This window comes from Trachypithecus francoisi, unplaced genomic scaffold (genome assembly GCF_009764315.1).
Source record: "Trachypithecus francoisi isolate TF-2019V2 unplaced genomic scaffold, Tfra_2.0 Lachesis_group6, whole genome shotgun sequence".
NCBI lineage: Eukaryota > Metazoa > Chordata > Mammalia > Primates > Cercopithecidae > Trachypithecus > Trachypithecus francoisi.
In genome coordinates this window covers 127,071,583-127,098,499 of record NW_022681471.1, presented here as the reverse complement: position 1 = coordinate 127,098,499, position 26,917 = coordinate 127,071,583, and the positions used below count along the sequence as shown (strand labels likewise).

General features: G+C 40.4%; 1 protein-coding gene across 2 annotated transcripts in view; it reads left to right on the top strand.

The window, feature by feature from the left end:
- Positions 1-26,917, top strand: part of ANOS1 (anosmin 1) — a 211,239-nt gene that overhangs the window by 103,169 nt on the left and 81,153 nt on the right. For both annotated transcript variants that reach the window (XM_033201283.1, XM_033201282.1), the window contains exon 3: positions 9,261-9,323. In XM_033201283.1, coding sequence (XP_033057174.1) covers positions 9,261-9,323 — 63 coding nt within the window. The remainder of the gene's footprint in view (positions 1-9,260; positions 9,324-26,917) is intronic.

The window sequence follows — 26,917 nt, the reverse complement described above, 5'->3', positions numbered from 1 at the left end:
TCTTTAGGAAAATGTTCATGTGAGGATGTAAGCTTCCTCCTGTGAGGAAAGGACACCTACCCCTCCTTTACTGCTCTGTCTTGGCAAAGCACCAACATCAGTTTTCCTTCATGGGCTTTTAATAAACACAGACTGATTCTGCTGATTTTAGAATTCATGTATGAACGTAGCCAGGGAGTGAACATACTACTGAAAGCTAATACACATGCCATGCAGTAGTTTGCAACTGCAAAAGAAGTAGGTTCTATCCATCTCCTATCTTCCTTGCAAGAAACATTTTGCTTGGATGTTGTAAGAAGGATTTATTTAGTATAAAGGAGAGAGGGACAAAGTGGGTCCAAGAGGCAAATTGGACCACAGTGCCGAGTGACCTCATTTCCTGTGTTTTGTAATTAGAGGTGATGGCAGAGAGAAAGGACAGTTGGGATCCTTACAGAGTCACCCTGGAGCTTACCTGCGACTTCCAAGATGACTGAGGCTATGCTGGGTCCTCTACTTTAGGGTTTCCGAGGCTGTGGTTAAACCACCAGTCTATATAGCCTATTAGAACTGACTTTATAGAGCCTAAAAGATTCTAGGTTTTGTCTCTTTCTTCTTGAACAGTTGCTTGGGAAGACATATTATCTAGTTGGTATGAGGTTTCAGATCTGAAGCATTTGTCTTTAAATCTGTTTATTCCTATAAGCCCATTGATAGGAACTTAAATTTTTTAATACTCTTTGCCTGTATATTTATATCCATGATAGCTTTTTAATAATGCCAGCTAGAGAAAACTTGTGATTTGAGATTTTAAATAATTTTAAGATTATTTTATGAATTTATTTTAAATTTTAACTTTAAAAAACACACTTAAGAAAGTTATGAGAACACTGCAAAGAACTTCCATATACTTTTCATGTAAATTGGGGTATTGCAAGCTCTCTGTCAAAGATTCGTAAATATTCTTTCCTGGCTTGGTCTTCTGTTGCAACTACTCATCTCTGCTGCTGTAGTGCAAAAGCAGCCACAGGCAGTATGCACATGAACAGGCATAGCTCTGTTCCAGACAAACTTTATTTACAAAAACAAGAGGTGGGCCACATTTGGTCCCTGGTTTCTAGTTGCTTGACCCAGTCTAGACTTAGCAGTCGTTTTTCCTTTTCTTTTTGGCCGTATTTGCTTCATCATATTCTCTCTCTCTGCATACACAAATGTATAACATACACATATAGACTATGTGTATATATACACACACATACACTTGTAATGATTTTTTCCAACCATTTGAAAGAAGATGCAGCCATCATGATTCTTTGCCTCCAAGTAATTAAGCATGCACTTCTTAAGAACAAGTGCATTCTCTTAGTAACTACTAAGAGAATGGAATTATCAAATGTAAGTGATAACACTGATATAATACCATCATTTGATAATAAAATTATCAAGTGTAGGTGATTTAACATTGATGTAATACCAACATCTAATCTATGGTTTATATTTAAACTTCACTGATTGTGCCGATAATGTTCTTTATAGCCTTATTTTGTCTGATTCGGGATCCAATTCATCATTATGTGTGGCATTTGTTGTCTTGTATATTTAGTCTACTTTGGTCTGGAACCGTTCCTCAGTCTTTCTTTGTCTTTCAGGACATTGATATGTTTGAAGACTAGAGGCTAATTGCTTTGTAGATTGTGCGGTATTTCCTCTTGGTTAGATTGAGGTTCTCTATAATGGGCAGGAATCCTGGTGCTGTGAGATGCTGAGCCTTGCTAGTGCATCCTTTCAGGGGACACCTGAGTTTTGTTTTGCTTTTTTCCCCCATTCTTGGAGGCAATGTCTTTGATCCTTTAGTTAAGGTGCGCTCTGCTAGGTTTCCACACTGGAAAGTTAGCACTTTCTCTTCATAATTAATATCTTTTAAATTTGAGCAGTGACCATGGGAATACTATTTGAAGCTTCAATACTGTACTAAAAATGCCGTAGTAGAAGATTGCGGTTGAAATATAAGAATGCAAAGAAGGTGTGCTTTGTCTTCCAGGTAACAGAATTCCATGACTTTGTCTACTTCAAGAAACTTAATGATATGCATGATGGTATCATTTAAGTGGAAAAGAATTACATTGAGAGTATGGTTTTCTGATAATAACTACCTTGAGTAATTGCTTTCCTCTCATTTACTTAGGTAGTTTCTAAACACTTCCCTTGAAACTCAGAGGACTCTCTTTGTTGTGAAAAAGTAGTTGTGATAAAATGAGGCCCATGTTTCCTGATAAGCTTCACAGTGAGAGACTCATTACCTTTCGGATGTTTCAGAGCAAGTTGATTTGTGATGTGAACCTTCTCAGGCCTGATGCTGTTGTGCTGGGCTGGCATGCTAATCCTCTGTGGTTGAGGCTGCAATGATTGTTCAACTGCACTTCAGTGGGCTGTCTGCCAAAAGATTTCATTATTTTGGCAAGACACAGTGTACTTTTCGACACACAGGATTGTAACAATTTCTATACAGTACCAATTTAGAGCTGGAGGAAGGCCATGAATACTTCTAAAGGCAGTAGGGTGCACATATTTTAGGAAATATATTTGGGAGAAAAAATACAGCTTTCATGTAAAAAGCAGGTCTACAGCTTTTTAGAGAAACTTGCTGCCATTAATTCAGAAAACAAAAATGGTCTTTGTAAACTTTTGTAGATAGCATTGTTATATGATATGAATGTATACCCATATAAAATAAAAAGTTGGAGGTGTTTTTTATTTTTTTATTTTTATTTTTTAGAACCCCAAGGCTTATTCCTTATATCTAGGCAATACTCCAGACAAAATTAAGTATAAAGCATTATTTGATTTTTTAATTATTCAACAGAAAATACTTTTGTGAAAGAACAGGTACTGTGCTCTGGTCTCAGGACATCCCTCTGATTCCACGTTCTGGCCACACACAGAATATTACCACCCCACTCAATCTTAGCTTTTGGAAATGTGGGCAAAGAAATTTGGCACTTTAAAAAACAATTATTAGAACATGCTTGAGAGACTGGAATTAGAGAAATTTGAATTTATTTTCCAATTAAAAGGGAAAATGTAGGTAGGCATTAGGGAAATATGAAAGAACTATAAAATAAAGTCTCCTTATTGGTCCTCTAGAAATGGAAGAGAACTAGATTCACTAAGTACCTACTATGTGTAGACACCTTAAAAGGTGGTCTTTATAAATTTCATTTGAAAAACGTCCACCTGAGCAAATATTTTTTCACTCTTTTATGTATCAGAAACCTATAGTTTAGAGAGGTTAAAATAAAACCTGAATGGGAAAAAATCATTTAGCATAAGGTAGATGAGGGATTCTCCTCTGGGTCAGTCCAAATCTAAAACTCAGTGCTCTTTCTGTTGCCTTCAGACTTGGCTAGAATCATGACTTTCTGAGTCCCTCACCTGGGAAGTGGCCTGACTTATCTATCCATTCAAGACTACTAAAGCCCAGCCACCAGAATTGCATCCATGAAGGCACACACATCTAAACATCAGTGCCTTCCCACCATATTGGAAACTTGTGGCTTATTCACACAGGTTATCAACATGCCACATGATCATTGTCACATTTCTCTACATCCAAACTCTTACATCCTCTAAGCTGGAGTGAAACTGTACATTCATGTCCAGTCCTAGGCAGAGCCATGGATCTAAACCCTACCACTTGGCCATTGCCTCTGTGAAAATGTTTCAGTTCTCAAATCTGGAAGCTGTATAGGGTTGGGTTCAATGATATGAGTGATATGTTGCCTCTCTAAAAATTCATTGTTTTCATATTGTAACCCCTACAACAGTCTCTGGGACCTTGATCAATTGATAATTTCCTACTTCTTCTACATCTTCAATCATCCTGATCTTCAGTCAGACCTCCTCCATTTGATCCTTTTTTTTTTTTCCTGCCTACTAACATGTTCCAATCACCTCATTTTGAAGCACAAACACATAAAGAGAGAACAAAACAGATTAAAGAAAAAAAAAAACTTTACTAAACCATGAAATCTCATACAGGTTGCCATTCTAGTTTTCGCATAGCCCACTCCTAACATTTTTGACACTCCAATTTAATTTTTTCTGTCCTCTTCTCTATCTGTATCTTCAACGTTTGCTTGTAAATGTACATGCTGCCTTGATCTTTCTAGAGACTGTAAGGCCCTTGAAGTCAGTCCCTTGTATAGTTCATAGATTTAGCAGTGGACTCATCACTTAGCATGATACTGTGGTTATAGTAAGAACTCAGGAAATGGTTGTAAAAGGAATAAATTAATGATGAGAGAAAGACAAAAGAAACTTATAATGCCATCATTAACTTTAACTTTTATCCTAAACTACATATCCACAATTTCAATAGCTTGTTGGACACCCCTCCTTGTACGTTCCCTGGACACCTCAAACTCGTTGTGTTAAGCACTCAGTTCTGTATCTTTCCCCATACTTGTTTCTCCTTCTTCCTTGATCTTGGTGACACCATCACTTCCCTTGAGATCTAGATTGGAAACTTGGGTGCCTTTCCCCATTTGATTTCTCTCATCCCCACTTCTCAAAACAATTGGTGACTATGTTGATGGGATTGCACTTCCATATTCCCTTTCATAGGTTAACATCCTTTTCCTCCTTTCACCCAATGTCCTCTGACACCCTGGTGGCATATTGACACTAGAAATGGCAGACAGAAGATTGAAAGATGTTGTAAAGACTTTTGCTCTGGTTTAATTCACTGCAGTGTCTCACCTCTCTAATCCATCCTCTATTCCAACACCCAAGTCTTCATAAACACAAGTTGGAGCAAACAGTTCATTCTGAGTGTGTCAGTGGCTCCTCATTGAATCCAAGGGCTATCCTTCCAGCCTTGTTTTCTGCTATGTATTTTCTCCTACTAGCAATCACACACCATACTCCCCACTCCATACATTCAATATTATCCTCATCTCAAATTTACTTACAGCTGGTCAAATCCTAGTCACAGTCACCCTTCTTTTTTTTTTTTTTTTTTTTTGAGACAGAGTCTGGCTCTGTCGCCTAGGCTGGAGGGCAGTGGCGCGATCTTGGCTCACTGCAAGCTCCGCCTCCCGGGTTCACGCCGTTGTCCATTGTCCTGCCTCAGTCTCCCGAGTAGCTGGGACTACAGGTGCCCGCCACCACGCCCGGCTAGTTTTTTGTATTTTCAGTAGAGACAGGGTTTCACTGTGTTAGCCAGGATGGTCTCCATCTCCTGACCTCATGATCCGCCTGCCTTGGCCTCCCAAAGTGCTGGGATTACAGGCGTGAGCCACCGTGCCCAGCCCACAGTCACCCTTCTAAGCTGATTTATGGGTCCCTAGTTCTATGAAGTTCTTTTCAATGATCATCTATGAAAATACATATCCTTTTTTTTTTTCATTTCTTATGACTTTTGTTTGTTTGTTTTATTTGTTTATTTATTTATTTATGAGATGGAGGCTCACTCTGTCACCCAGGCTGTAGTGTAGTGGCACAATTTCAGCTCACTGCAACTTCCAGCTCCCAGGTTCAAGCATTTCTCCCACCTCAGCCTCCCAAGTAGCTGGGGTTACAGGCGCCTGCCACCACACCTGGCTAATTTTTGTATTTTTTGGTAGAGACAGGGTTTCATTATGTTGGTGAGGCTGGTCTTGAACTCTCAACTTCAAATGATCCGCCCACCTCGCCCTCCCAAAATGTTGGGATTACAGGCGTGAGCCACCGCGCCTGGCCAGCATGTTGTTCTTAACTCATTTATTTTATGCTTCACTGATGCAGACTTACTTAACTACATATTTTTCTCCCATAAGAGATTCTACACTCCCTCAGGGCAGAATGAATCATGCCGCATTTTCCCCTGTCTTGGTGACTAAATAAGTACTTTGTACATAGGAAATATTAATCCATATTTGTTGATTTAGCTAATTTGTTGCTAATTTGAACAGATTGAAATCTGTGGACCTGCTGCTTGCTTTGTTTTAGCATAGGTTCTAGTCATTTAGCATAACCTGATCATGAGTTCTACTGGTGATTATTGGACAATGTAAAATTTTGAATCTTGTGTGAACCTTTTTTGCTTTAGAATTTATTGTGATGGCTGTTTTGGTAAGAACATTTCTTCTGCTGTCCTTTTATGAAAGTGTTTGGTTAAATGTAAAGTATGGAATTTGGTGCTAAACTGGCCAGATGGTGATTCACCAAATTAGTATCCATAGTTTACTTGTTGATCAGTACTTCCACTCATGAGTTGGAGGTCTTTCTCTGTGACATGAAATAGTCTTACTGGTTGTGCTTATATGAAGATCTTGGAATGCGTAACACCTAGGGCATTCTGGAACTGAATCCCAGAGAGGTCTGAGAATATCATAGTTTACTAATCCCATGGATTTGCAAAGTACTTTTCAGTGTACAGATATCTTTTATATACATTGTCTCATGAATCCCCTGTAGCAAGTGGCATAAAGTGCTTTATCATGGAAAATACCCTTTCTTTGAGTGTGCTAAAGCATGGGTTCAATCCCAGTTGCCCCAGTCTCTCCCAGAGCCACTAGCTTTGTTTCCTTAACTTCTCTTAACTTCAATATTTCCTCTCTAAACGTAAGAATAATTGCCTTTTTTTTTTTTTTTTTTTTTTTTTTGAGACAGAGTCTTACTCTGTTACCCAGGCTGCAGAGTGCAGTGGTGTACTCTGTAGTCTCAAACTTCAAGGCTTAAGTGATCCTCCCACCTCAGCCTCCAGAATAGCTGGGACTACAGGTGCACACTCGCATGCCCAGCTAATTTTTTTTATTTTTAGTGGAGACAAAGTCTCACTATGTTGCCCAGTCTGGTCTTGAACTTCTGGGCTCAAGAGATCATCTCGTCTCAGCCTCCCAAAGTACTGGGGTTACAGACGTGAGTCACCATTCCCAGCCAATAGTGCATAATTTTACATACTTCTATAGATGTGTTGTGATGAGGCTCCATTAGACAAACAGTTTTTAAAATGGTCCATAATCTGTAAAGTTTCTAGGTTAAGTGGAAACATACTTACTATCTACCTGCCAAATGATGACATAGGCGATTAGCTCTCTCAATCTACATATTTTTCTTTGAAATTTAAAGTGTTTCTTCATTGGAATTGAAGCAGTAGCCTTGGAAGAAATGATTTTAGTTTATCATCCTAAAACTTGAAAGCCTAAAACCTTTGCTAAAAATACAAACTTTGGTTACTCTTTTGGATAGTTTTAGGTAGTACATGATCATGGTGCCTATATGAGTTTATGTAATAAATTCTAAAGCAACTGTCTCCTGGTAGTAGTATTTCTCTCATAATCACTCCTCTTGTGGAAGAGTGATATGGGGTTGTCACATGGTAAACCCCAAAATTGGGGTTCAGTCTGGGAGGCCACATGGGTTCTTGGCTTCATGCAGGAAGGAATTCAAGAGCAAGGCTACAGAGTAAAGTGAAAGCAATTTTATTAAGAAATTAAAGGAATAAAAGGGTGGCTGTGCCATAGGCAGAGCCATGGCGTGGGCTGCTTGACTGAGTAAACTTATCATTATTTCTAGATCATATGCTAAATAAGGGGTGGATTATATATGAATTTTCTGGGAAAGGGGTGGGGAGTTCCTGGAACTGAGGGTTCCTTCCCTTTTTAGACCATATAGGGTAGCTTCTGGACATTGCCATGGCACTTGTAAACTGTCATGGCGCTGGTGGGAGTTTCTTTTAGCAAGCTAATGCCTTATAATTAGTGCATAATGAGCACATGGACAACCAGAGGTTGCTTTCATTTGCCATCTTGGTTTTGGTGAGTTTTGACTGGCTTCTTTACTGCATCCTGTTTCATCAGTGGGGTCTTTGTGACCTGTATCTTGTGAAGCGAGTCCTGCCGACCTCCTAGCTCATCCTGTGACTGAGAATGCCTAAGCTCCTGATAATGCAGCCTAGCAGTCCTTGGCTTCATTTTACCCAGCCCCTGTTCAAGATAGAGCCCTTCAGGTTCTAACACCTCTGGCAGGGCTACAGTCTTTTGACATACTTTTTTTTTTTTTTTAATTGCTTGGAAAAATGGAAGTTTTTTGTTCTACATGAAGTATGAGAGAAAGTGTGTCATTGTCGTTTTCTCCCGCAACACTTTAGCTTTTGTTGAAATCTTTTTTCTTACTGGCCAACGTATTATAAAGAAATAGACTTTAGGCAAACTTATCCTGCGAACATTTACTCAGATGATCATATGTAGGTTGTGCTTGTCAGAGAGATTTCATGGAGGATTACTAAAAGAAGATGTTGGCTGTCATTAATAACATTTTGAAAAATGTCTCTAGATACTGCTGATTACTAGTTATTAGATCTGAAGCAGGAATGCAATTAAAATAGAGCTTTAAATGAATTACATATACTGATGCTAGACTTGGCAGAGCTTCTGGATTAATAGCAAAACAAGTGTGTTGTGCATTGCTTTGATTAGCATTCCAGAAATATGCCTGTTTTTGCAATGGTATTTGTTTTGTATGAAGTATTTGACTATTCCACAAGCTCTCAGGACAATGGTTATGTGGGATTATGGAGATTTCAAAGGCTTGAGATATTTTGTGCACCGATGTCTATAGTTGTGAAAATGCAACTGTGTACACATGTAGCAGCATGTTTTCATAATTTATATTTTTAGCAATGAGAGAAAACAAAAATCACATGCTTATTTTCAGACACTGTTAGCCACATAGCATATAACAGTTTCTTTATGGAATAAATATTTGTTGAGTGTTTCTTGAGTGAAATGATAAAATTAGCCCAGTGTGGTGGCAGTCGCCTGTAATCCCAGCTACTTGGGAGGCTGAGGTAGAAGAATCACTTGAACCTGGGAGGTGGAGGTTGCAGTGAACCGAGATCGCACCATTGTACTCCAGCCTGGGGACAAGAGCAAGACTTTGTCTCAAAAAAAAAAAAGAAAAGAAAAGAAAGTATTTCTTACTGAATAGAAAATATTTCTTACCCCAATTCCTCCAGCTGATGGTGACAATCATTACTCTTCCTGTAAGTCGCTGACAGGCGCTGTAACTTCTCCTTTTCAATTGTGTTGAAATACATTTTTTGGTTTGCTTTCTGTAATGATGCTTTTGCTCAGATTCGTATTATACCCAGTTTAAAAAAGCAGCTGATTCTTTGGTTTTCTAAACTAACCCGAATAAACGAGCATTGAAAAGCAACAATCACAGGTGAATTCTTTTTTCCCTCAACTTTGTTTCTTTGTTTCCATGTTTTATTTATTTTTATTGTTCCTCTCTTCCAGTGCCTAGAGCCCTGCAAGGAATCGGGGGACCTGAGGAAACACCAGTGCCAAAGCTTTTGTGAGGTAGGAGAACGTCAGTGATACTTAAAACACTTGACCCAAATCTGACTATGCTTATGTGGGGTAATGGGAATGAATGGGCCCTCTTATTCTTCTGCAGCGTGGAGAGTTTATTAACTGCAGGTATGTGTGGGTATATGTAAATTCATGTAAAAAATATAGAGCCTTCTTAAAACCTGGCTACCCACTGCTTGCATTATTGGCTAACCAGACAAAAAAAAATGTATGATGCGTAGATGGAAGACTACAAGCTTTCTAAAGGTATAGATTGTCACCACCCTCCCACCTTACATCATAGCTATTCTGAGCAGTTTTTACATGCTTTTGAAGTATTCATGCCATTTGGGAGAAGAGACTCGTATTATTACTAATGGTGTTTCTCAAATATTTTCATCTCTTTGTTCCCCCTTGGGGTTCCTCCTCATATCCTGGGCAGAATGCTTGCCCGCTTTTAACTGTACAGGAGAGAGGCATCTTACTTCACCTAACTATCAGTTAGATTAGTATCTATCTGTTCATCTATCCAGCCAGCCAGCTAGCCAGCTGGCCATCTAGCCATCCATCTATCCATCCATCCATCCATCCATCCATCCATCTATCCATCTATCAATCTATCATCTGTCCATCCATCCATCCATCCATCTATCATCTATCCATCCATCCATCTATCCATCCATCTATCCATCCATCCATCCATCCATCTATACATCCATTCATCTATCCATCTATTATCTATTTATATTTATCTATCCATCCATTCATCCATCCAGCCATCCACCCTTGTATCTACCCATTCATCTCTCTATCATCCTTATTAGAAGAATGTGTAATATTGTCCTGAAGGACCACTGTCTAAAATCACCAATAGCACAAAAAAGGAGAAGATCTGCTTTACTGGACTGTCTTCCCCAGGGAATACAGGGGGCACAGGCTCTGTACCAGCCTGGATTCTGCTGAGAAGTAACCAGACACAAGGCCCAGCAGACTGCCTGGTTCCAAGGTTTTCAAGGACAGTGGACTTGAGAAGTAGGAGAATCTGAAGGTTTGGGGGGAACAGCAGAGAATGAGTCGAGAGAGTCCATTTTGGCAGTCAGGAAAGCTCAGTTGAGGGTTTTGGCCAGAAGAGGTGCCCCGACATCAGAATGAAATGATGTTATAGATTATCTTTGAACAGAACTGAGGGGTGAAAGGGAACTCTTCCAAGGATCCAGAGACATTGGTCTGGTCTTCATCCACTACAGCAAATAAATACTAGTGTAATCCCATTGCCTGTGTTTCACTCTGGATCTTATTCTGAGAAAATGACTGCAGAATTAGGACAATAATGGCTTCATCACTATGTATTGTGTGTAAAATATCTTCCAGATCTTACTTGACCTTTCCCATATTCCTGTAGTTAAGCAAGGCAGGTAGTAAGTCCCCAAGAGTTATGTGTAGAAGCCAAGAAGGACTGGGAAGTTGAAGCTCCTCAAATGAATGGCTTGTCCATGGCCACCCTCCAGGTAGAAAGGCTGGGTCTAAAACTCCTGTCTTTTTATCCCTCTCACTGATTATCTAAGTGTTGTTCCTGGTCAACTCCACTTGGCCAATCACCAGGGATCATAATGGGTTTGGGCCCCTTGAGATATAGAAAAGACGCAGCAGGAATAAACAAAACTGATGATTTGCTGCAAGGATAAAGAGAGTGAGGCCATCCCATGTCTGTGTCTGCTTTTACCTTTTCTGTGTTCCTATTTTAGTTAATATTTTTAAAATATCTATTCATTCATTTATTCAACATGAACTTTTTGAATACCTATAACGTGCCCTGCAGTTTGGTAGTGATGTGGCAGTAAACAATCACGCAAAATTCCAGCCTTTGTGGGGCTTATTTTCTCCTCAATGAAAGATCTCAGCTGTGAATGATGGTAACTTGATTCCAATCCTAACTGCAAAACCAACTTACTCTAGGAATTCAGTTAAATCAATTAACCTGTGTCTTCAACCTCATTTTTCAAATGAGAGATTTATCCTATTGATCTTACACGGTGTTTATTAAAATAGATAATGAATGTAAGTGCATGGTACAGAGCTTATCAAGCTGTACAAAAGTAACACAATGATATTGTATTATGATTGTATACAAATACAATGATTTGTATTATGTGTTATAGACTTGCGGGTCACAGCTCTGTGAGGTATCTGAATCAACTATTGATTCTGAATTTTTACCTGCATTGGTAATCCTTGTCAACACAATTAGAGCACACTGTCTAGTGGAGTGACTGTTGTGCTCTTAACTTTAATTTTCTATTCTATTCCATACACAAACTATACATCTATAGGCACAAAAATAGATTTATAGAATCTTTTTTTTTTTTCGGTTGCCCATGCTGGATTGCAGGGGCGTGATCTGGGCTCACTGCACCCTCCGCCTCCTGGGTTCAAGTGATTCTCGTGCCTCAGCCTCCCAGATAGCTGGAATTATAGGCATGTACCACCATGCTCAGCTTATGTTTGTATTTTTAGTAGAGATGGGGGTTTTGCTGTGTTAGCCAGGCAGCTCTCAAACTCTTGGCCTCAAGTGATCCACCTGCCTCGGCCTCCCAAATTGCTGGGATTATAGGCATGAGCCACTGCGCCTGGCCTGTTTATAGAATCTTGAGGAACAAGGTGTTTGTTTTATAAATTTGTTATCCCTAAATATCAGTGACTCTGGGCTGATATTTTTACATCTGATCTCTGAGAAGGAAGATATAATTGAAGGTAATTTGAAAGCTTTCTTCCTGTAAATTTCAAATTCAAGAGCAGGTTTCTGTAACTGCCATTCTCTGAGGTAACTGTGAGGTGTTCTGAACCAAACCAGTTTATTAAAATGGGACTCAGGTTCGAATTGTGATCCCTTCTGGCAGGAAAGGTTCATTGAAACTTGAAAGGTGGGGAAAACAGATGCCATTTAATGTGAGGAGCTTTGATGAGTTGCTTCAACCCAACGGTTAAATAACTCAAGACTTGATGTTCCATTTTAGTGGCTTTGATTGTTTTTACGTCCCTGTGTGTTTTTTGCATCTGTTTTATTTTGCAGTAAGTATCTGACTATTGTGTTGAAGTAGGCCGAACCTTGAAAACACTGATGGCTGTTTCAGCATTTTTAAGCCTAGTCACTTATGGAGACAAGTCTAATACAATCCCGTTCATTCTCCCCATTCTCACATGATTTGTTAAGAATGCATACAGGCCGGGCGCAGTGGCTCAAGCCTGTAATCCCAGCACTTTGGGAGGCCGAGACAGGCGGATCACGAGGTCAGAGATCGAGACCATCCTGACTAACACGGTGAAACCCCGTCTCTACTAAAAAAAAAAAAAAACAAAAAATTAGCTGGGCGTGATGGCGGGCGCCTGTAGTCCCAGCTATTCGGGAGGCTGAGGCAGGAGAATGGCGTGAACCCAGGAGGCGGAGCTTGCAGTGAGCTGAGATCCGGCCACTGCACTCCAGCCTGGGCGACAGAGCGAGACTCCGTCTCAAAAAAAAAAAAAAAAAAAATGCATACAAAGTCCATATGTCATGACTCCAAGCTTTCCCTTTGTAAAAGTTCAGACCCAAAAGGGACTCTAGATTACATTATTCTTCAATTGAAACAATTATACTGTTAGACATGTTTGGCCAGTATGTTTACTTGCAGGGCAGTCTGAGCTTATTTGTCTTCTAAGGCATAGGTTTGCAAACCATGACTCGCAAGGCAAACTGGTCTGCCTTTGTTTTATAAATAAAACTTTATTGGACACAGCCACACTGGTTTGTTTACATATTGTCCATGGCTGCTTTTGTGCTACAACAACAGAATTGAGTAGTTGTAACATTGTATGGCCCTTATAGCTGAAAATATCTATTATCTGGCCCTTTATAGAAAGAGTTTTTAAATTCCTGCTCCAAGAAAAAGAACAGGCTGGGCGCAGTGGCTAATGCCTGTAATATCGGCACTTTGGGAAGCTGAGGCAGGAGGATTGCTTGAGGCCAGGAGTTCAAGGTTGCAGTGAGCTATGATCATGCCACTGCAGTCCAGACTGGGCAACAGAGTAAGAGCTTGTGTCAAAACAAAAAACAATAAAACAAAGAACAGTCATAATTATATCACAAAACTCACCTTACCATTTAGAGTATTGTTACTTCTTAATCTGTATTACCAGCTCCCATTTCTAAACGTAAAACATTGTTCTTGGTAATTTTAATCACAAAATACATTTTCGTACATGGAGGAGACTTTTGGAGGCACATTAATAACATACCTAGAATTGGCTCATTTCGTTCTCATATCCTGATCTCTCTCACTTCTCATTTGATTACCTATTTTATTATAATTTGCAAGGTAACTTTTGCTACTTTTAGGCTGATGTCAGAGGTAATAATGTCTTCTTTTTTTCTTTTTCTTTTTTCTTTTTTTGAGATGGAGTCTTGCTGTGTTTCCAGGCTGGAGTGCAGTGGTGCAATATCAGCTCACTGCAACCTCTGCCTCCCGGGTTCAAGCAATTCTCCTGCCTCAGACTACTGAGTAGCTGGGACTACAGGCACGCATCACCACGCCCGGCTAATTTTTGTATTTTTAGTAGAGACGGGGTTTCACCATGTTGGCCAGGATGGTCTCCATCTCCTGACCTTGTGATCCGCCCGCCTCGGCCTCCCAAAGTGCTGGGATTACAGGCGTGAGCCACCGTGCCCAGCCCAGTAAATGTCGTTTTTTAAATGAAGAAGTTAAATGTTTGTATCAAAACAGGAAAAAAAATGAGATATTTCAGCAGTCCTCTGGATTATATGAGATTTTTTTTTCATGTATCAAGATTTTGGAACATGGCACGTAATCATAGATACATAGATAGGCAAATAGATTCTGTTTTGCTGGTTCAGTTTATTAACTAACCATTATCACTGTTCTCTTATTTTCTTTTCTTTTTTTTTTTTTTGGAGACAGAGTCTCGGATCTGTTGCCCAGACTAGAGTGCAGTGGCATGATCTCGGCTCACTGCAACCTCTGCCTCCCAGGTTCAAGTGATTCTCTTGCCTCAGCCCCTGTGTATCTGGATTACAGGCATGTGTCACCACTCCCCCTTGTTTTTGTATTTTTAGTAGAGATGGGATTTCCCCCTCTTGGCCAGGCTGGTCTCGAACTCCTGACCTCGGGTGATCCGCCCACCTCAGCCTCCCAAAGTGCTGGGATTACAGGCATGAGCCACTGTACCCAGCCTGTTCTCTTATTTTCAAAAATCTTACAAATGATGACAAACTATTTTTTTAACCAAATACAAAATGTGCATTTTCCTAGATTGAAACATTCCTTTCTCACAATCAATGGAATCTTAAATTTTAAATGGCAATGTTTCTTTCTCATTCTTAATGATCTTAGTTTTGGTGAAACTTGATATATCATTGTTTATGACTTGCCTCCTTGCTGGATGAAACAGCTCCCCTCTTTGATTTTGACATTTCTTATTCATGGCATCTCAACCCTAAGTAAGAACTCAGTGGATGTCAGCATTGGATAAAATAGCTGGTAAAACAGCTGCCATCTTTGACTTTCATGTTTCTGATTCATGAAATCTCAACACTAAGTAAGAACTCAGTGGATGTCAACATTGGAAGTATGCAGTACATGTTAATGTTATAGAAAGCTGAAACCTTGTTGACTTCAGGGATCAATCAAGGCTAAAAATATAAGTTGTTGGGATCATATGCATCCTGAGATATGCAGTCTTTCTCAGCCTGGAAATGGGAAGGAAAAGGAGGTTTTCACTTTACTACATATATAATTATCAAGTAATTTCTTTGCGATTTTACATTTTGAAATGTCTTTCAGGCTTATAGATTTGATTCCCATAACAGTCCTTGGAAGAAGTTAGATGTGAATTTCATTAGGTAAGCCTGATGGAGAAGGAATCTGATACACAAGGAGAAGGAATTTATTTGTCCAAGATCACATGGTTGGTTAGTGGAGTATAAGATGTAAAATCCAGGTGGTGTACCTTCTAGTTACATTTCTTTCCTGCTGTATTGTAGGTTTCCCTCCTAAACCTATTCTGTGTCACAGCACACAGAGCAGAGGATGATGTTTTACTTCCCTCATCAGGGAATAAAAGATGAGCCTGTGTCAAATGTAAACTTCTTGGCCCAGTCATCCCTGCTTGGACAGGCTTATCCTTAAATGAGAGGAAGTTTTAGTGGTTTAAAATCATACTTAATTTTTTTGTTTGTTTGTTTTTTTTGAGACAGAGTCTCTCTCTGTCACCTAGGCTGGAGTGCAGTGGCTCGATCTGAGCTCACTGCAATCTCTGCCCCCAGGTTCAAGCGATTCTCCTGACTCAGCCTCCCGAGTAGCTGGGATTACAGGCACCTGCCGCCACGCCCAGCTAATTTTTATATTTTTAGTAGAGGCGGGGTTTCACCATGTTGGCCAGGCTGGTCTTGAACTGCTAACTTCAGGTGATCTACCCACCTCGCCTCTCAAAGTGCTGGGATTACAGGCATGAGCCACGGTGCCTGGCCAATCATAGTTAATTAATGGCACCTCAAGGAGAGAAGGAAGACAGGACTCCTTGCCCCTTCATGTGGCTCTGAAAGAAATATTCCAACACTACTAAAAAGAGACCTCAAAAAGTAAGAGGGTTAACATGCCTCTCCTGTGGGAATTTCTTGCACTCAAAACTTTTTATCTCTTCAGTGCTCTACAACCAGTTTTATGTCTTAAAATTTAGAGTATAATTAAATGTACCCTGTAGGAATTGGAACAGAACCTGTACCTGTCTGGATATGTCTGTAAAATAGTTAAAGGTCTTGAAAGAAGCTGATGAAAGCTGAACGTGAAAGTGACATAATATGCCCCAGATGTGTGTTGGGGTGGAAAAGGATAAGCACATAGAATTTAGTACCATTTAGCAATATTTTGCTTTAACATACCCGAACAATAGCTTCCGTAGTTGGACTATACTTGTGAAGGGGAAATAAAAGATGAACTTTGTTGCTATTCTTTTTAAACAGATATATGTCCAAACTGAAAGATGGACTCAATTTTTATTACAAAGATTTTCGATTTGGAAATATTTTCCTACGAGCATTATAGTATGGCTCTTGAGTACTTCCTTTTAAGGAAGTTGTCAATTCTTCAGAAACACTAGAATGGGACCTGCGGTAGTGTGTCTAGTGGGTGAGACACTCAGGCTTTTTCTTTTACTTGGTACAATCTGATCAACTGAGCAAATGAGAGATAGTGGTGGCTCAATCCAGAGTGGTCATGGTGACAGATTCAACATGAGGAATGGGAGCAAGGGTTGAGTCAGTGGTGTCGCCAACTTTTGTCCTTAAAAACTAGGGTAAGAAAGCTGGAATGTACGAGATGTGGGATATGTGTCAGGCACAGATAGTTTTGGGGGTGAGGTGGGGAGAAAGAATAGACCGGAAGTTTGGTGTTGAGCCTGGTATGTTTCAGATGCAAATGGAAATCCGTATGAGATACACTGTAGGGAAATAGATAGGCACAGGAGTTTGGAATTTAGGTGAGAGTTCTAGGCTGAAAGAACAAATACCATGCGTGAAGATACTGTTTAAAGTCATGAAGCTCAATGAGGTGACAGAAAGAAAACAGATCTATGAGTTAAACTGTGAATCACAGAAACATAAGAGGAATGGGGAGATAAAGAAGGAGATATAAGAGAGGCCAATACGTGGGAGAAAACACAGAGGAGTGTGATGTTCCAATAGCAAATGATGAAAGCTTTTCAACAAGGAAGAGGTAATCAGTTGTGTCAAATGCTGCAAGAGCATGGAGACTTGAAATTTGATCATTGGATTCTGCGACAGGGAGCTCACTGTGAACTTTGACAAGACCAGTGTTATTGGGTGGCAGAAGAAAATGCCTAATTGGCATGAATTTCAGATAAATGGTTGGAGGAAACAGAGAGGGAGTATAGAAACGTTTCAGTGAGCATTACTGTAAAAAAAAGTGATGAGGGGCGCAAATGAGATTGTGGGAAGAGGTGTGAACAAGGTAATCAAACATTTAATTGTTTTTACAGTAGAGAACTAATTATATTTTACAAGCAGATGGGAATTATTCAGAAGAGAGGGGTTATTTGATGTGGAGGAGCAAGGGGGGAATTGCTGAAGCACATAACCTTAAATGGCAATGTCTACCATTGTGTGTGTGTGTGTGGGGGCAGGTTTGAATGGGAGCAAGCTTCTACGTCCGGGACAGGAGATGCATGAGAATTCATGGATGCATGGGATTTTAATGCACCAGATGCAGTGCATTGGTGGGTGTGAAAATGGCATCTGTGGAACTTGTCTTGAATGCTTTACTTTTCTCAGTGAAAAAGGAATCAGGGTGACCAGCTGAGAGTAAGGATCAGACAAAGGGATGGAGGCTGGGGTGACTGACACATAGACAATTTTCTTTTCTTTTCTTTTTTTTGAGACAGGTTCTTGCTCTGTCGCCCAGACTGGAGTGCAATGGCATGATCTCGGCTCACTGCAACCTCTGCCCCCCAGGTTCAAGCGATTCTCCTGCCTCAGCCTCCTGAGTAGCTGGGATTACAGGCACCTGCCACTGCACCCGGCTAATTTTTGTATTTTTAGTAGAGACAGGATTTCACCATCTTGGCCAGGCTGATCTTGAACTCCTGACCTGGTGATCCACCTGCCTCAGCCTCCCAAAGTGTTGGGATTACAGGCGTGAGCCACCGTGCCCAGCCATATAGACAATTTTCAAAAAGTTTTTAGTATTATAAATAATAGGCTTTTATTTTTAGAAATGATTAACATTGGTCTTTTACATTTTGTAACACATAAAAGTGTTACTTGCATTTCTGGATGGTGTTACTTGGGCACCAATGAAGAGATGCAGAATTCATCTAAGTCTTCTTCCTTCAACTTAGGGGGTGTAGTAGTAGTAGAGTGGAAAGTTTTGAAGAATGCTTATGAATTTTTATAATTATTATGAGATTTTCTTTGCCAACCACCATATGATGGGTGCAATCTGCATTGTATCAAATTTTATAATTCTGGAACATAAACTTTTTTCCTTTTTTAAGCACTGAGACTCAATTTTCATTGGATTTTTTATATTACTCGGGGGAGTATCAAATTATTCTAGACTCAATCGTAGGAGAATTGATGAGTTTTGAAAATTTATGGGACCAAGACTGGAGATTATTCAGAATAATTTGAATACCTAAGTCTGAAAAGAAGGCTAGGCAAGTAGGCACATAGGGAGTTAGGGGAGTATCATGAAAATTGCAAAAGCACTAAATTTAAGTAAAGAAAAAATTTTTTGAATGCATGTAAAGCACTTAACCAGTATCTGAAGATAACATACATTACATATATATTAGCTACTTTTACTTCGAAAGAGGACGACAAGGTCAACACTTTTTCATTGTATCGGAGGTCAGTGAGATGCGGACTAAAAGGGCACACTGAGTTTTGTAGTTAGGAAGTCACTAGAAATCTGTGTGGGAGACTTTCTGTGGATCAATAGTAGGGTAACACATACAACTCTGGGTTATAGAATAAAATGTAAGGAGGAAATTCAGACCAAATACATGCAAGTCTTTCTATAAGTTTAAAGTCTTTCCCTAAGACTGTCTCTAGAGCATAGAGGAGAGAGAGGAGGCTCTGGTTAGGGGGAATTCACAGTTGAGAAAGTGATTTTTGTGTTTTACCTTGGAAAGACTGGAATGCATTTATATGTCAGGGGAAATGAATGCTGTCAGGAGTGTGAAGTCAGAGATACATAGAGCGCAAACTGGATAACTTGATTTCTGGTATAAGGAACTAGGGGCGAAGGAAATTTCAATGTGGAGAGGGAGACACTCATGCGTCTGAAGATGCCAACTCCAGTGTCCAGCATGATCCAGAAATGGCCTTCTCACACTTGGTCGTGCACACAGATCACCTAGGAATCTGCTTTAATGCAGATTCTGATTAAGTAGGTATATGGTGTTCAGTAGGCATATGGTATTCAGTAGGTATGTGGTGTGGCCAGGAGAGTCTGCATTTCCAGCAAGCTCCCAAGTGATGCTAATGCTGCTGAACTAAGGCCTAGCCTTTGAGTAGCAAGTATGTGAATGTCCTTCTTGGATACTGGGGCCCCCTATTTTAGGGATAGCCATGTTTGTACCTGTGGTGGCACATGCCTGTGGTCCCAGCTACACAAGAGGCTGGGGCAGGAGGATTGCTTGAGCCCAGGAGATTGATACTGCAGTGAGCCATGTTTGTGCCACTGCACTCTAACCAGGGTGACAGAGTGAGACCCTGTTTTAAAAAACAAACAACAAAAAAGCACTCACTTGAAGTTTTCTATCAATTCTGTGAAACCTTCTGTGATTTGTGCAGTGATATTCTATAGGGAGAAAATGTGCAATTGCTTAAAATGATTAAAAATCAGCAGGTGTGGCCGGGCGCGGTGGCTCAACCCTGTAATCCCAGCACTTTGGGAGGCCGAGACGGGCGATCACGAGGTCAGGAGATCGAGACCATCCTGGCTAACACGGTGAAACCCCGTCTCTACTAAAAAAAAATACAAAAAATTAGCCGGGCGAGATGGCGGGCGCCTGTAATCCCAGCTACTGGGGAGGCTGAGGCGAGAGAATGGCGTAAACCCGGAGGCGGAGCTTGCAGTGAGCTGAGATCCGGCCACTGCACTCCAGCCTGGGCGACAGAGCGAGACTCCGTCTCAACAAAAAAAAAAAAAAAAAATCAGCAGGTGATACTTGGCTCAGTGGCTCACACCTGTAATACCAGCATTTTGGGAGGCCAAGACGGGAGGATCACTGGAACCCAGGAGTTTAAGACCAGCCTGGACAACAAAGTCAGATCCCATCTCCTCAAAAAACAAAAAATAAAAAAAATTAGCCAAGCATGGTGGCACATGCCTGTGGTCACCTGTGGTCCCAGTTAGACAGAAGGCTGAGGCAGGAGGATTGCTTGAACCCAGGAGGTCGAGGCTGTAGTGGGATTGTTTGAGCCCAGGAGGTCGAGGCTGTAGTGGGCCATGTTCGTGCCACTGTGTTCCAGCCTAGGTGACAGAATGATACCCTGTTTCAAAAAAAAAAACAAAAGGAACAAGAAAAAGAAAAAATCAGCAGATGAAACTGGTTCTTTATAAATAAAAATGAAAAACACTATTTTATGATTCAAGATACAGAATTATAATTGTTGATTTATCTTTATTCCTCAATGCAGTCTAAACATGATAGCAGGAATAAAGTTTAGCCTTCCTTCCTGTCTCATGTAACTAAAATTCTCTTTTTTTGTTGCGTGTCTGCCAGGCTTTGGTATCAGGATGATTTTGGATTCATAAAATGAATTAGGGAGGATTCCCTCTTTTTCTGTTGATTGGAATAGTTTCGGAAGGAATGGTACCAGCTCCTGTTTATACTTCTGGTAGAATTTGGCTGTGAATCCATCTGGTCCTGGACGTTTTGGTTGGTAGGCTATTAATTATTACCTCAATTTCAGAACCTGTTATCGGTCTATTCAGGGATTCAACTTTTTGCTGGTTTAGTCTTGGGACAGTGTAAATGTCCAGGAAATTATCCATTTCTTCTAGATTTTCTAGTTTATTTGCATAGAGGTATTTATAGTATTCTCTGATGGTAGTTTGTATTTCTGTGAGGTTGGGGGTAATATCCCCTTTATCATTTTTTATTGCGTCTATTTGATTCTTCTCTCTTTTCTTCTTTATTAGTCTTGCTAGCAGTCTATCATTTTGTTGATCTTTTCAAAAAACCAGCTCCTGGATTCGTTGATTTTTTGGAGGTTTTTTTGTGTCTCTATCTCCTTCACTTCTGCTCTGATCTTAGTTATTTCTTGCCTTCTGCTAGCTTTTGAATGTGTTTGCTCTTGCTTCTCTAGTTCTTTTAATTGTGATGTTAGGGTGTCAATTTTAGATCTTTCCTGCTTTCTCTTGTGGGCATTTAGTGCTATAAATTTCCCTCTACACACTGCTTTAAATGTGTCCCAGACATTCTGGTATGTTGTATCTTTGTTCTCATTGGTTTCAAAGAACATCTTTATTTCTGCCTTCATTTTGTTATGTATCCAGTAGTCATTCAGGAGCAGGTTGTTCAGTTTCCATGTAGTTGAGTGGTTTTGATTGAGTTTGTTAGTCCTGAGTTCTAGTTTGATTGCACTGTGGTCTGAGAGACAGTTTGTTATAATTTCTGTTCTTGTACATTTGCTGAGGAGTGCTTTTCTTCCGACTATGTGGTGAATTTTGGATGTGGTGCTGAGAAGAATGTATACTCTGTTGATTTGGGGTGGAGAGTTCTGTAGATGTCTATTAGGTCCGCTTGGTGCAGAGTTGAGTTCAATTCCTAGATATCCTTGTTGACTTTCTGTCTCGTTGATCTAATGTTGACAGTGGGGTGTTAAAGTCTCCCATTATTATTGTATGGGAGTCTAAGTCTCTTTGTAAGTCTCTAGGGACTTGCTTTATGAATCTGGGGGCTCCTGTATTGGGTGCATATATATTTAAGATAGTTAGCTCTTCCTGATGAATTGATCCCTTTACCATTATGTAATGGCCTTCTTTGTCTCTTTTGATCTTTGATGGTTTAAAGTCTATTTTATCAGAGACTAGGATTGCAACCCCTGCTTTTTTTTTGTTTTCCATTTGCTTGGTAGATCTTCCTCCATCCCTTTATTTTGAGCCTATGTGTGTCTCTGCACGTGAGATGCGTCTCCTGAATGCAGCACACTGATGGGTCTTGACTCTTTATCCAATTTGCCAGTCTGTGTCTTTTAATTGGAGCAATTGGCCCATTTACATTTAAGGTTAATATTGTTATGTGTGAATTTGATCCTGTCATTATGATGTTAGCTGGTTATTTTGCTCGTTAGTTGATGCAGTTTCTTCCTAGCATCAATGGTCTTTACAATTTGGCATGTTTTTGCGGTGGCTGTTACCAGTTGTTCTTTTCCATGTTTAGTGCTTCCTTCGGGAGCTCTTGTAAGGCAAGCCTGGTGGTGACAAAATCTCTAAGCATTTGCTTATCTGTAAAGGATTTTATTTCTCCTTCACTTATGAAGCTTAGTTTGGCTCGATATGAAATTCTGGGTTGAAAATTCTTTATTTTAAGAATGTTGAATATTGGTCCCCACTCTCTTCTGGCTTGTAGAGTTTCTGCCGAGAGATCCGCTGTTAGTCTGATGGGCTTCCCTTTGTGGGTAACTTGACCTTTCTCTCTGGCTGCCCTTAACATTTTCCCTTCATTTCAACTTTGTTGAATGTGATAATTATGTGTCTTGGAGTTGCTCTTCTGGAGGAGTATCTTTGTGGCGTTCTCTGTATTTCCTGAATTTGAATGTTGGCCTGCTTCACTAGGTTGGGGAAGTTCTCCTGGATAATATCCTGCAGAGTGTTTTCCAACTTGCTTCCATTCTCCCCATCACTTTCAGGCACACCAATCAGACGTTGATTTAGTCTTTTCACATAGTCCCATATTTCTTGGAGGCTTTGTTTGTTTCTTTTTACTCTTTTTTTCTCCACGCTTCTCTTGTTGCTTCATTTCATTCATTTGATCTTCAATCACTGATACCTTCTTCCACTTGATCAAATTGGCTACTGAAGCTTATGCGTGTGTCACATAGTTCTGATGCCATGGTTTTCAGCTCCATCAGGTCATTTAAGGACTTCTCTACACTGTTTATTCTAGTTAGCCATTCGTCTAATATTTTTTAAAGGTTTTTAGCTTCTTTGCAATGGGTTCGAACATCCTCCTTTTGCTCAGAGAAGTTTGTTATTACCCATCGTCTGAAGCCTTCTTCTCTCAACTCTTGAAAGTCATTCTCTGTCCAGCTTTGTTCCATTGTTGGCGAGGAGCTGTGTTCCTTTGAAGGAGAAGAGGCACTCTGATTTTTAGAATTTTCAGCTTTTCTGCTCTGGTTTCTCCCCATCTTTATGGTTTTATCTACCTTTGGTCTTTGATGATGGTGATGCACAGATGGGGTTTTGGTGTGGATGTCCTTTCTGTTGGTTAGTTTTCTTTCTAACAGTCAGGACTCTCAGCTGCAGGTCTGTTGGAGTTTGCTGGAGGTCCACTCCAGATGCTGTTTGCCTGGGTATCACCAGCAGAGACTGCAGAACAGCAAATATTGCAGAACGGCAGATGTTGCTGCCTGATCCTTCCTCTGGAAGCTTCATCTCAGAGGGGTACCTGGCTGTAAGAGGTGTCAGTCGGCCCCTACTGGGAACTGTTTCCCAGTTAGGCTACTCGGGGGTCAGGGACCCACTTGAGAAGGCAGTCTGTCTGTTCTCAAATCTCAAACTCTGTGCCCGGGGAACCAGTACTCTCTGCGAAGCTGTCAGACAGGGACATTTAAGTCTGCAAAAGTTTCTGCTGCCTTTTTTTCAGCTATGTCCTGCCCCCAGAGGTGGAGTCTACAGAGGCAGGCAGGCCTCTTTGAGCTGTGGTGGGCTCCATCCAGTTCGAGCTTCCCAGCTGCTTTGTTTACCTATTCAAGCCTCAGCAATGGCGGACGCCTCTCCCCAACCCTCGCTGCTGCCTTGCAGTTCGATCTCAGACTGCTGTGCTAGCAGTGGGCAAGGCTCCGTGGGCATGGGACCCTCTGAGCCAGTCGCAGTATATAATCTCTTGGTGTGCTGTTTGCTATGGCCGTTGGAAAACCTCAGTATTAGGGTAGGAGTGTCCCAATTTTCCAGGTACGTACCATCTGTCATAGCTTCCCTTTGCTAGGAAAGGGAATTCCCTGACCCCTTGTGCTTCCCAGGTGAGGCGAGGCCCCACCCTGCTCCCTGGGCTGCACCCACTGTCTGGCAAGCCCCAGTGAGATGAACCCAGTACCTCAGTTGGAAATGCAGAAATCACCCGTCTTCTGCGTCACTCATGCTGGCAGCTGCAGACTGGAGCTGTTCCTATTCAGCCATCTTGGAACCTCCCATATTTTTCGTTTCTTTGTTTTTTTACTTCTGGAATTTCTATGCAGCTCTGTTCTGTATCTTTCATTCCTGTCCTCCCTATGTCCATGTTTTCCTCTACATTCCTGGGCATATGGAGCATATTATATTAGTTCTTAAATGTCCTTTGCTGTTAATTATACCATCTCTATAATTCTGGTCCTGCTTCTGTAGATCCCTTTTTCTCATTTTCTGTGCCACAATTTCCTGCTTCTTTGCACACTGGATTATTTTTGATAGGATGTCAAATTTTCGTGTGTTGAATTTTGCTGTATCTTTCTAGAAAGTTTTAGACTTTGTTCTGGCATGTAGTTAAGTTCCTTTTGAGATTCATTTTCTTATTTTGAGGTTTCTTTTAAGCTTTCTTGGGGGAGGGTTTAGAGTGGCCTTTAGACTAGGCCCAGTTAATCTCATTACTAAGATGATACCCTTCTGAGGACTCTAGCCAATGCTTCATGAATTGTGCATTCTCTCCACTCTGACTGGTTGAAATGTGAGTTTTTGCTAGAATGGTTTCCTTTATTGCTGTCTGGTTATTCTTTCCCCAGACTTAAGCAGTTTGAAGCCATGCACATTCAAGTCAGTATTCAACCAGAAATCAAAGGGTCCCTTTGAACCCCTCTAAGTTTCTCTCTTCATGCAGTTTCATCCTGCTTGATAGTCTGCCCACAAGATCTGGCCCATCTCAGCCTCAAGCTTTAATCTCTCCACAACTTGGAAAAATTGCAGAGCTATCTTGGGATCAGCCTTCCTTGCACTGTGGATTTGAAACTACGTCAAATAATTTTTTTGGCAAAATTGGAGGTCATCTCATTTGTGTCCTTGTAGGTTTTCTGTCTTGTGCTACCTATTGTCCAATGTCTGAATAACGTGGTTGCATACACAAGAAGACTTCACAAAGTTCATGGAAAAATGGAATCAAAAGCTAAAAGTAAAACATACAAGCTTTGTTTCCCAACATAAGCTCCATCAAGCTTAAGACACTTTTGTAAGTGATGTTACCAGCCACCTAGTCCGTCCCTGAAGAGCTAGGGTCCTAGGAATTTAACCATGTCAATGTAGGTTTTAAAAAATCTTATTCACTGAAGAAAAATGGTGCTCTTTAAAGATTCTTATAAGAACAGAAATAAAAACAAGTCAGAAGGAGACCAATCAGGACGTAAGGTGGATGCCTAATGATTTCCCATTGAACTCTGGCAAAATTGCTGTTACTTGATGAGAAGAATGAGCAGGGCCATTGTTGTGGTGGAGAAAGGCTCTCTGATGAAGCTTTCTCAGGCATTTTTCTGCTAAATCTTGGGTTAACTTTCTTAAAATACCGTCATAATAACATAACAGTCAATGTTCACTTTGGGACGGGGTTTTAGCATTAAAATGAGGTGGAACTTGGCTCTTTACATCGAAAAGTGAACTACAGGACATAGAGTTTGTGCACAGCCTCTGTAATCTAGCCGAAACTGTCTTGTGGTCTGCAGTTACTTGTCAGAAAATAATCTTTGTAAGGCCAGTCTTCTGTCCAGTCATAGTTGTAGAGGTCGGTTTGTAAATCAGAGTTGATAGCTCCTATTGTTAACAAATTTAGCTGTAGGAATTTAGAAATGTGCCATGCCAACCAAGCCCCAAACCCTCTACCCATAGGTAACTTGGTTTCCTCAACCTTAGCGTACCTCTCAGTTGATAAAGGGGCATCTATTTTGGTCTCTCAGATCATACCCACTAGATGCCAATAGCATATTCCTTCCAGTTGTGAGGAACAAACATATCTCCAGATATTACCTAATGTCCCCTGGGAACCAGTCCTTTAACTTATGGAATTTGTACTTTTCCTTACTTGTTCATGATGAGGAAACTAAGTTCTATGTACATTAGTGTATTGGTCTGTTTTCATACTGCTGTAAAGAACTGCCAGAGACTGGGGAATTTGTAAAGGAAAGAGGTTTAATTGACTCACTGTTCAGCATGGCTGGAGAGACCTCAGGAAACTTACAATCAAGGTAGAAGGTGAAGGAGGGAAGCAAGGCATCTTCTTCACAAGGCAGCAGGAAGGAGAAGTGCCTAGTGAAGGGGGAAGATCCCCCTTATAAAACCATCAGATCTCGTAAGAACTCACTCACTATCACAAGAACAGCATGGGGGAACTGCCCCCATGATTCAATCACTTTCACCTAGTCTCTTCTTTACACATGGAGATTATGGGACTACAATTCAAGATGAAATTTGGGTGGGGACACAAAGCTTAATCATATCAGTTAGTTTCTATCTCATTTTGTGATGATTAACCAGTCCAGAAGTGGTATATATAGTCGTGTATAAACAAAGAAATAAGAAATTTCAAGGAATATCTCTTAAGAGAAAAATAGGATTTTTTTCTTGTAACTTGGATAGATGTGATGAGTTTGTAGAATTCGAAAGTGTTTGTAAAATGAGACGAACAAAGAAACTGAACAATGTAAATCAAAGAGTAAACAACTGTATTTGACAACTTTCTAATTTGTTGCTCTTCAAAAGAAATTATTTACATGAGATTTTAGGCCATCTATAATTAATGTATATGGATTCCTATTGTTTCTTGTAAAATTTCTAGAACTATGTTAGTTCTGATGCTAATAAAGGTGGCTAGTACTGATGCCACCTTTATTATGTGCTAGGATCTGT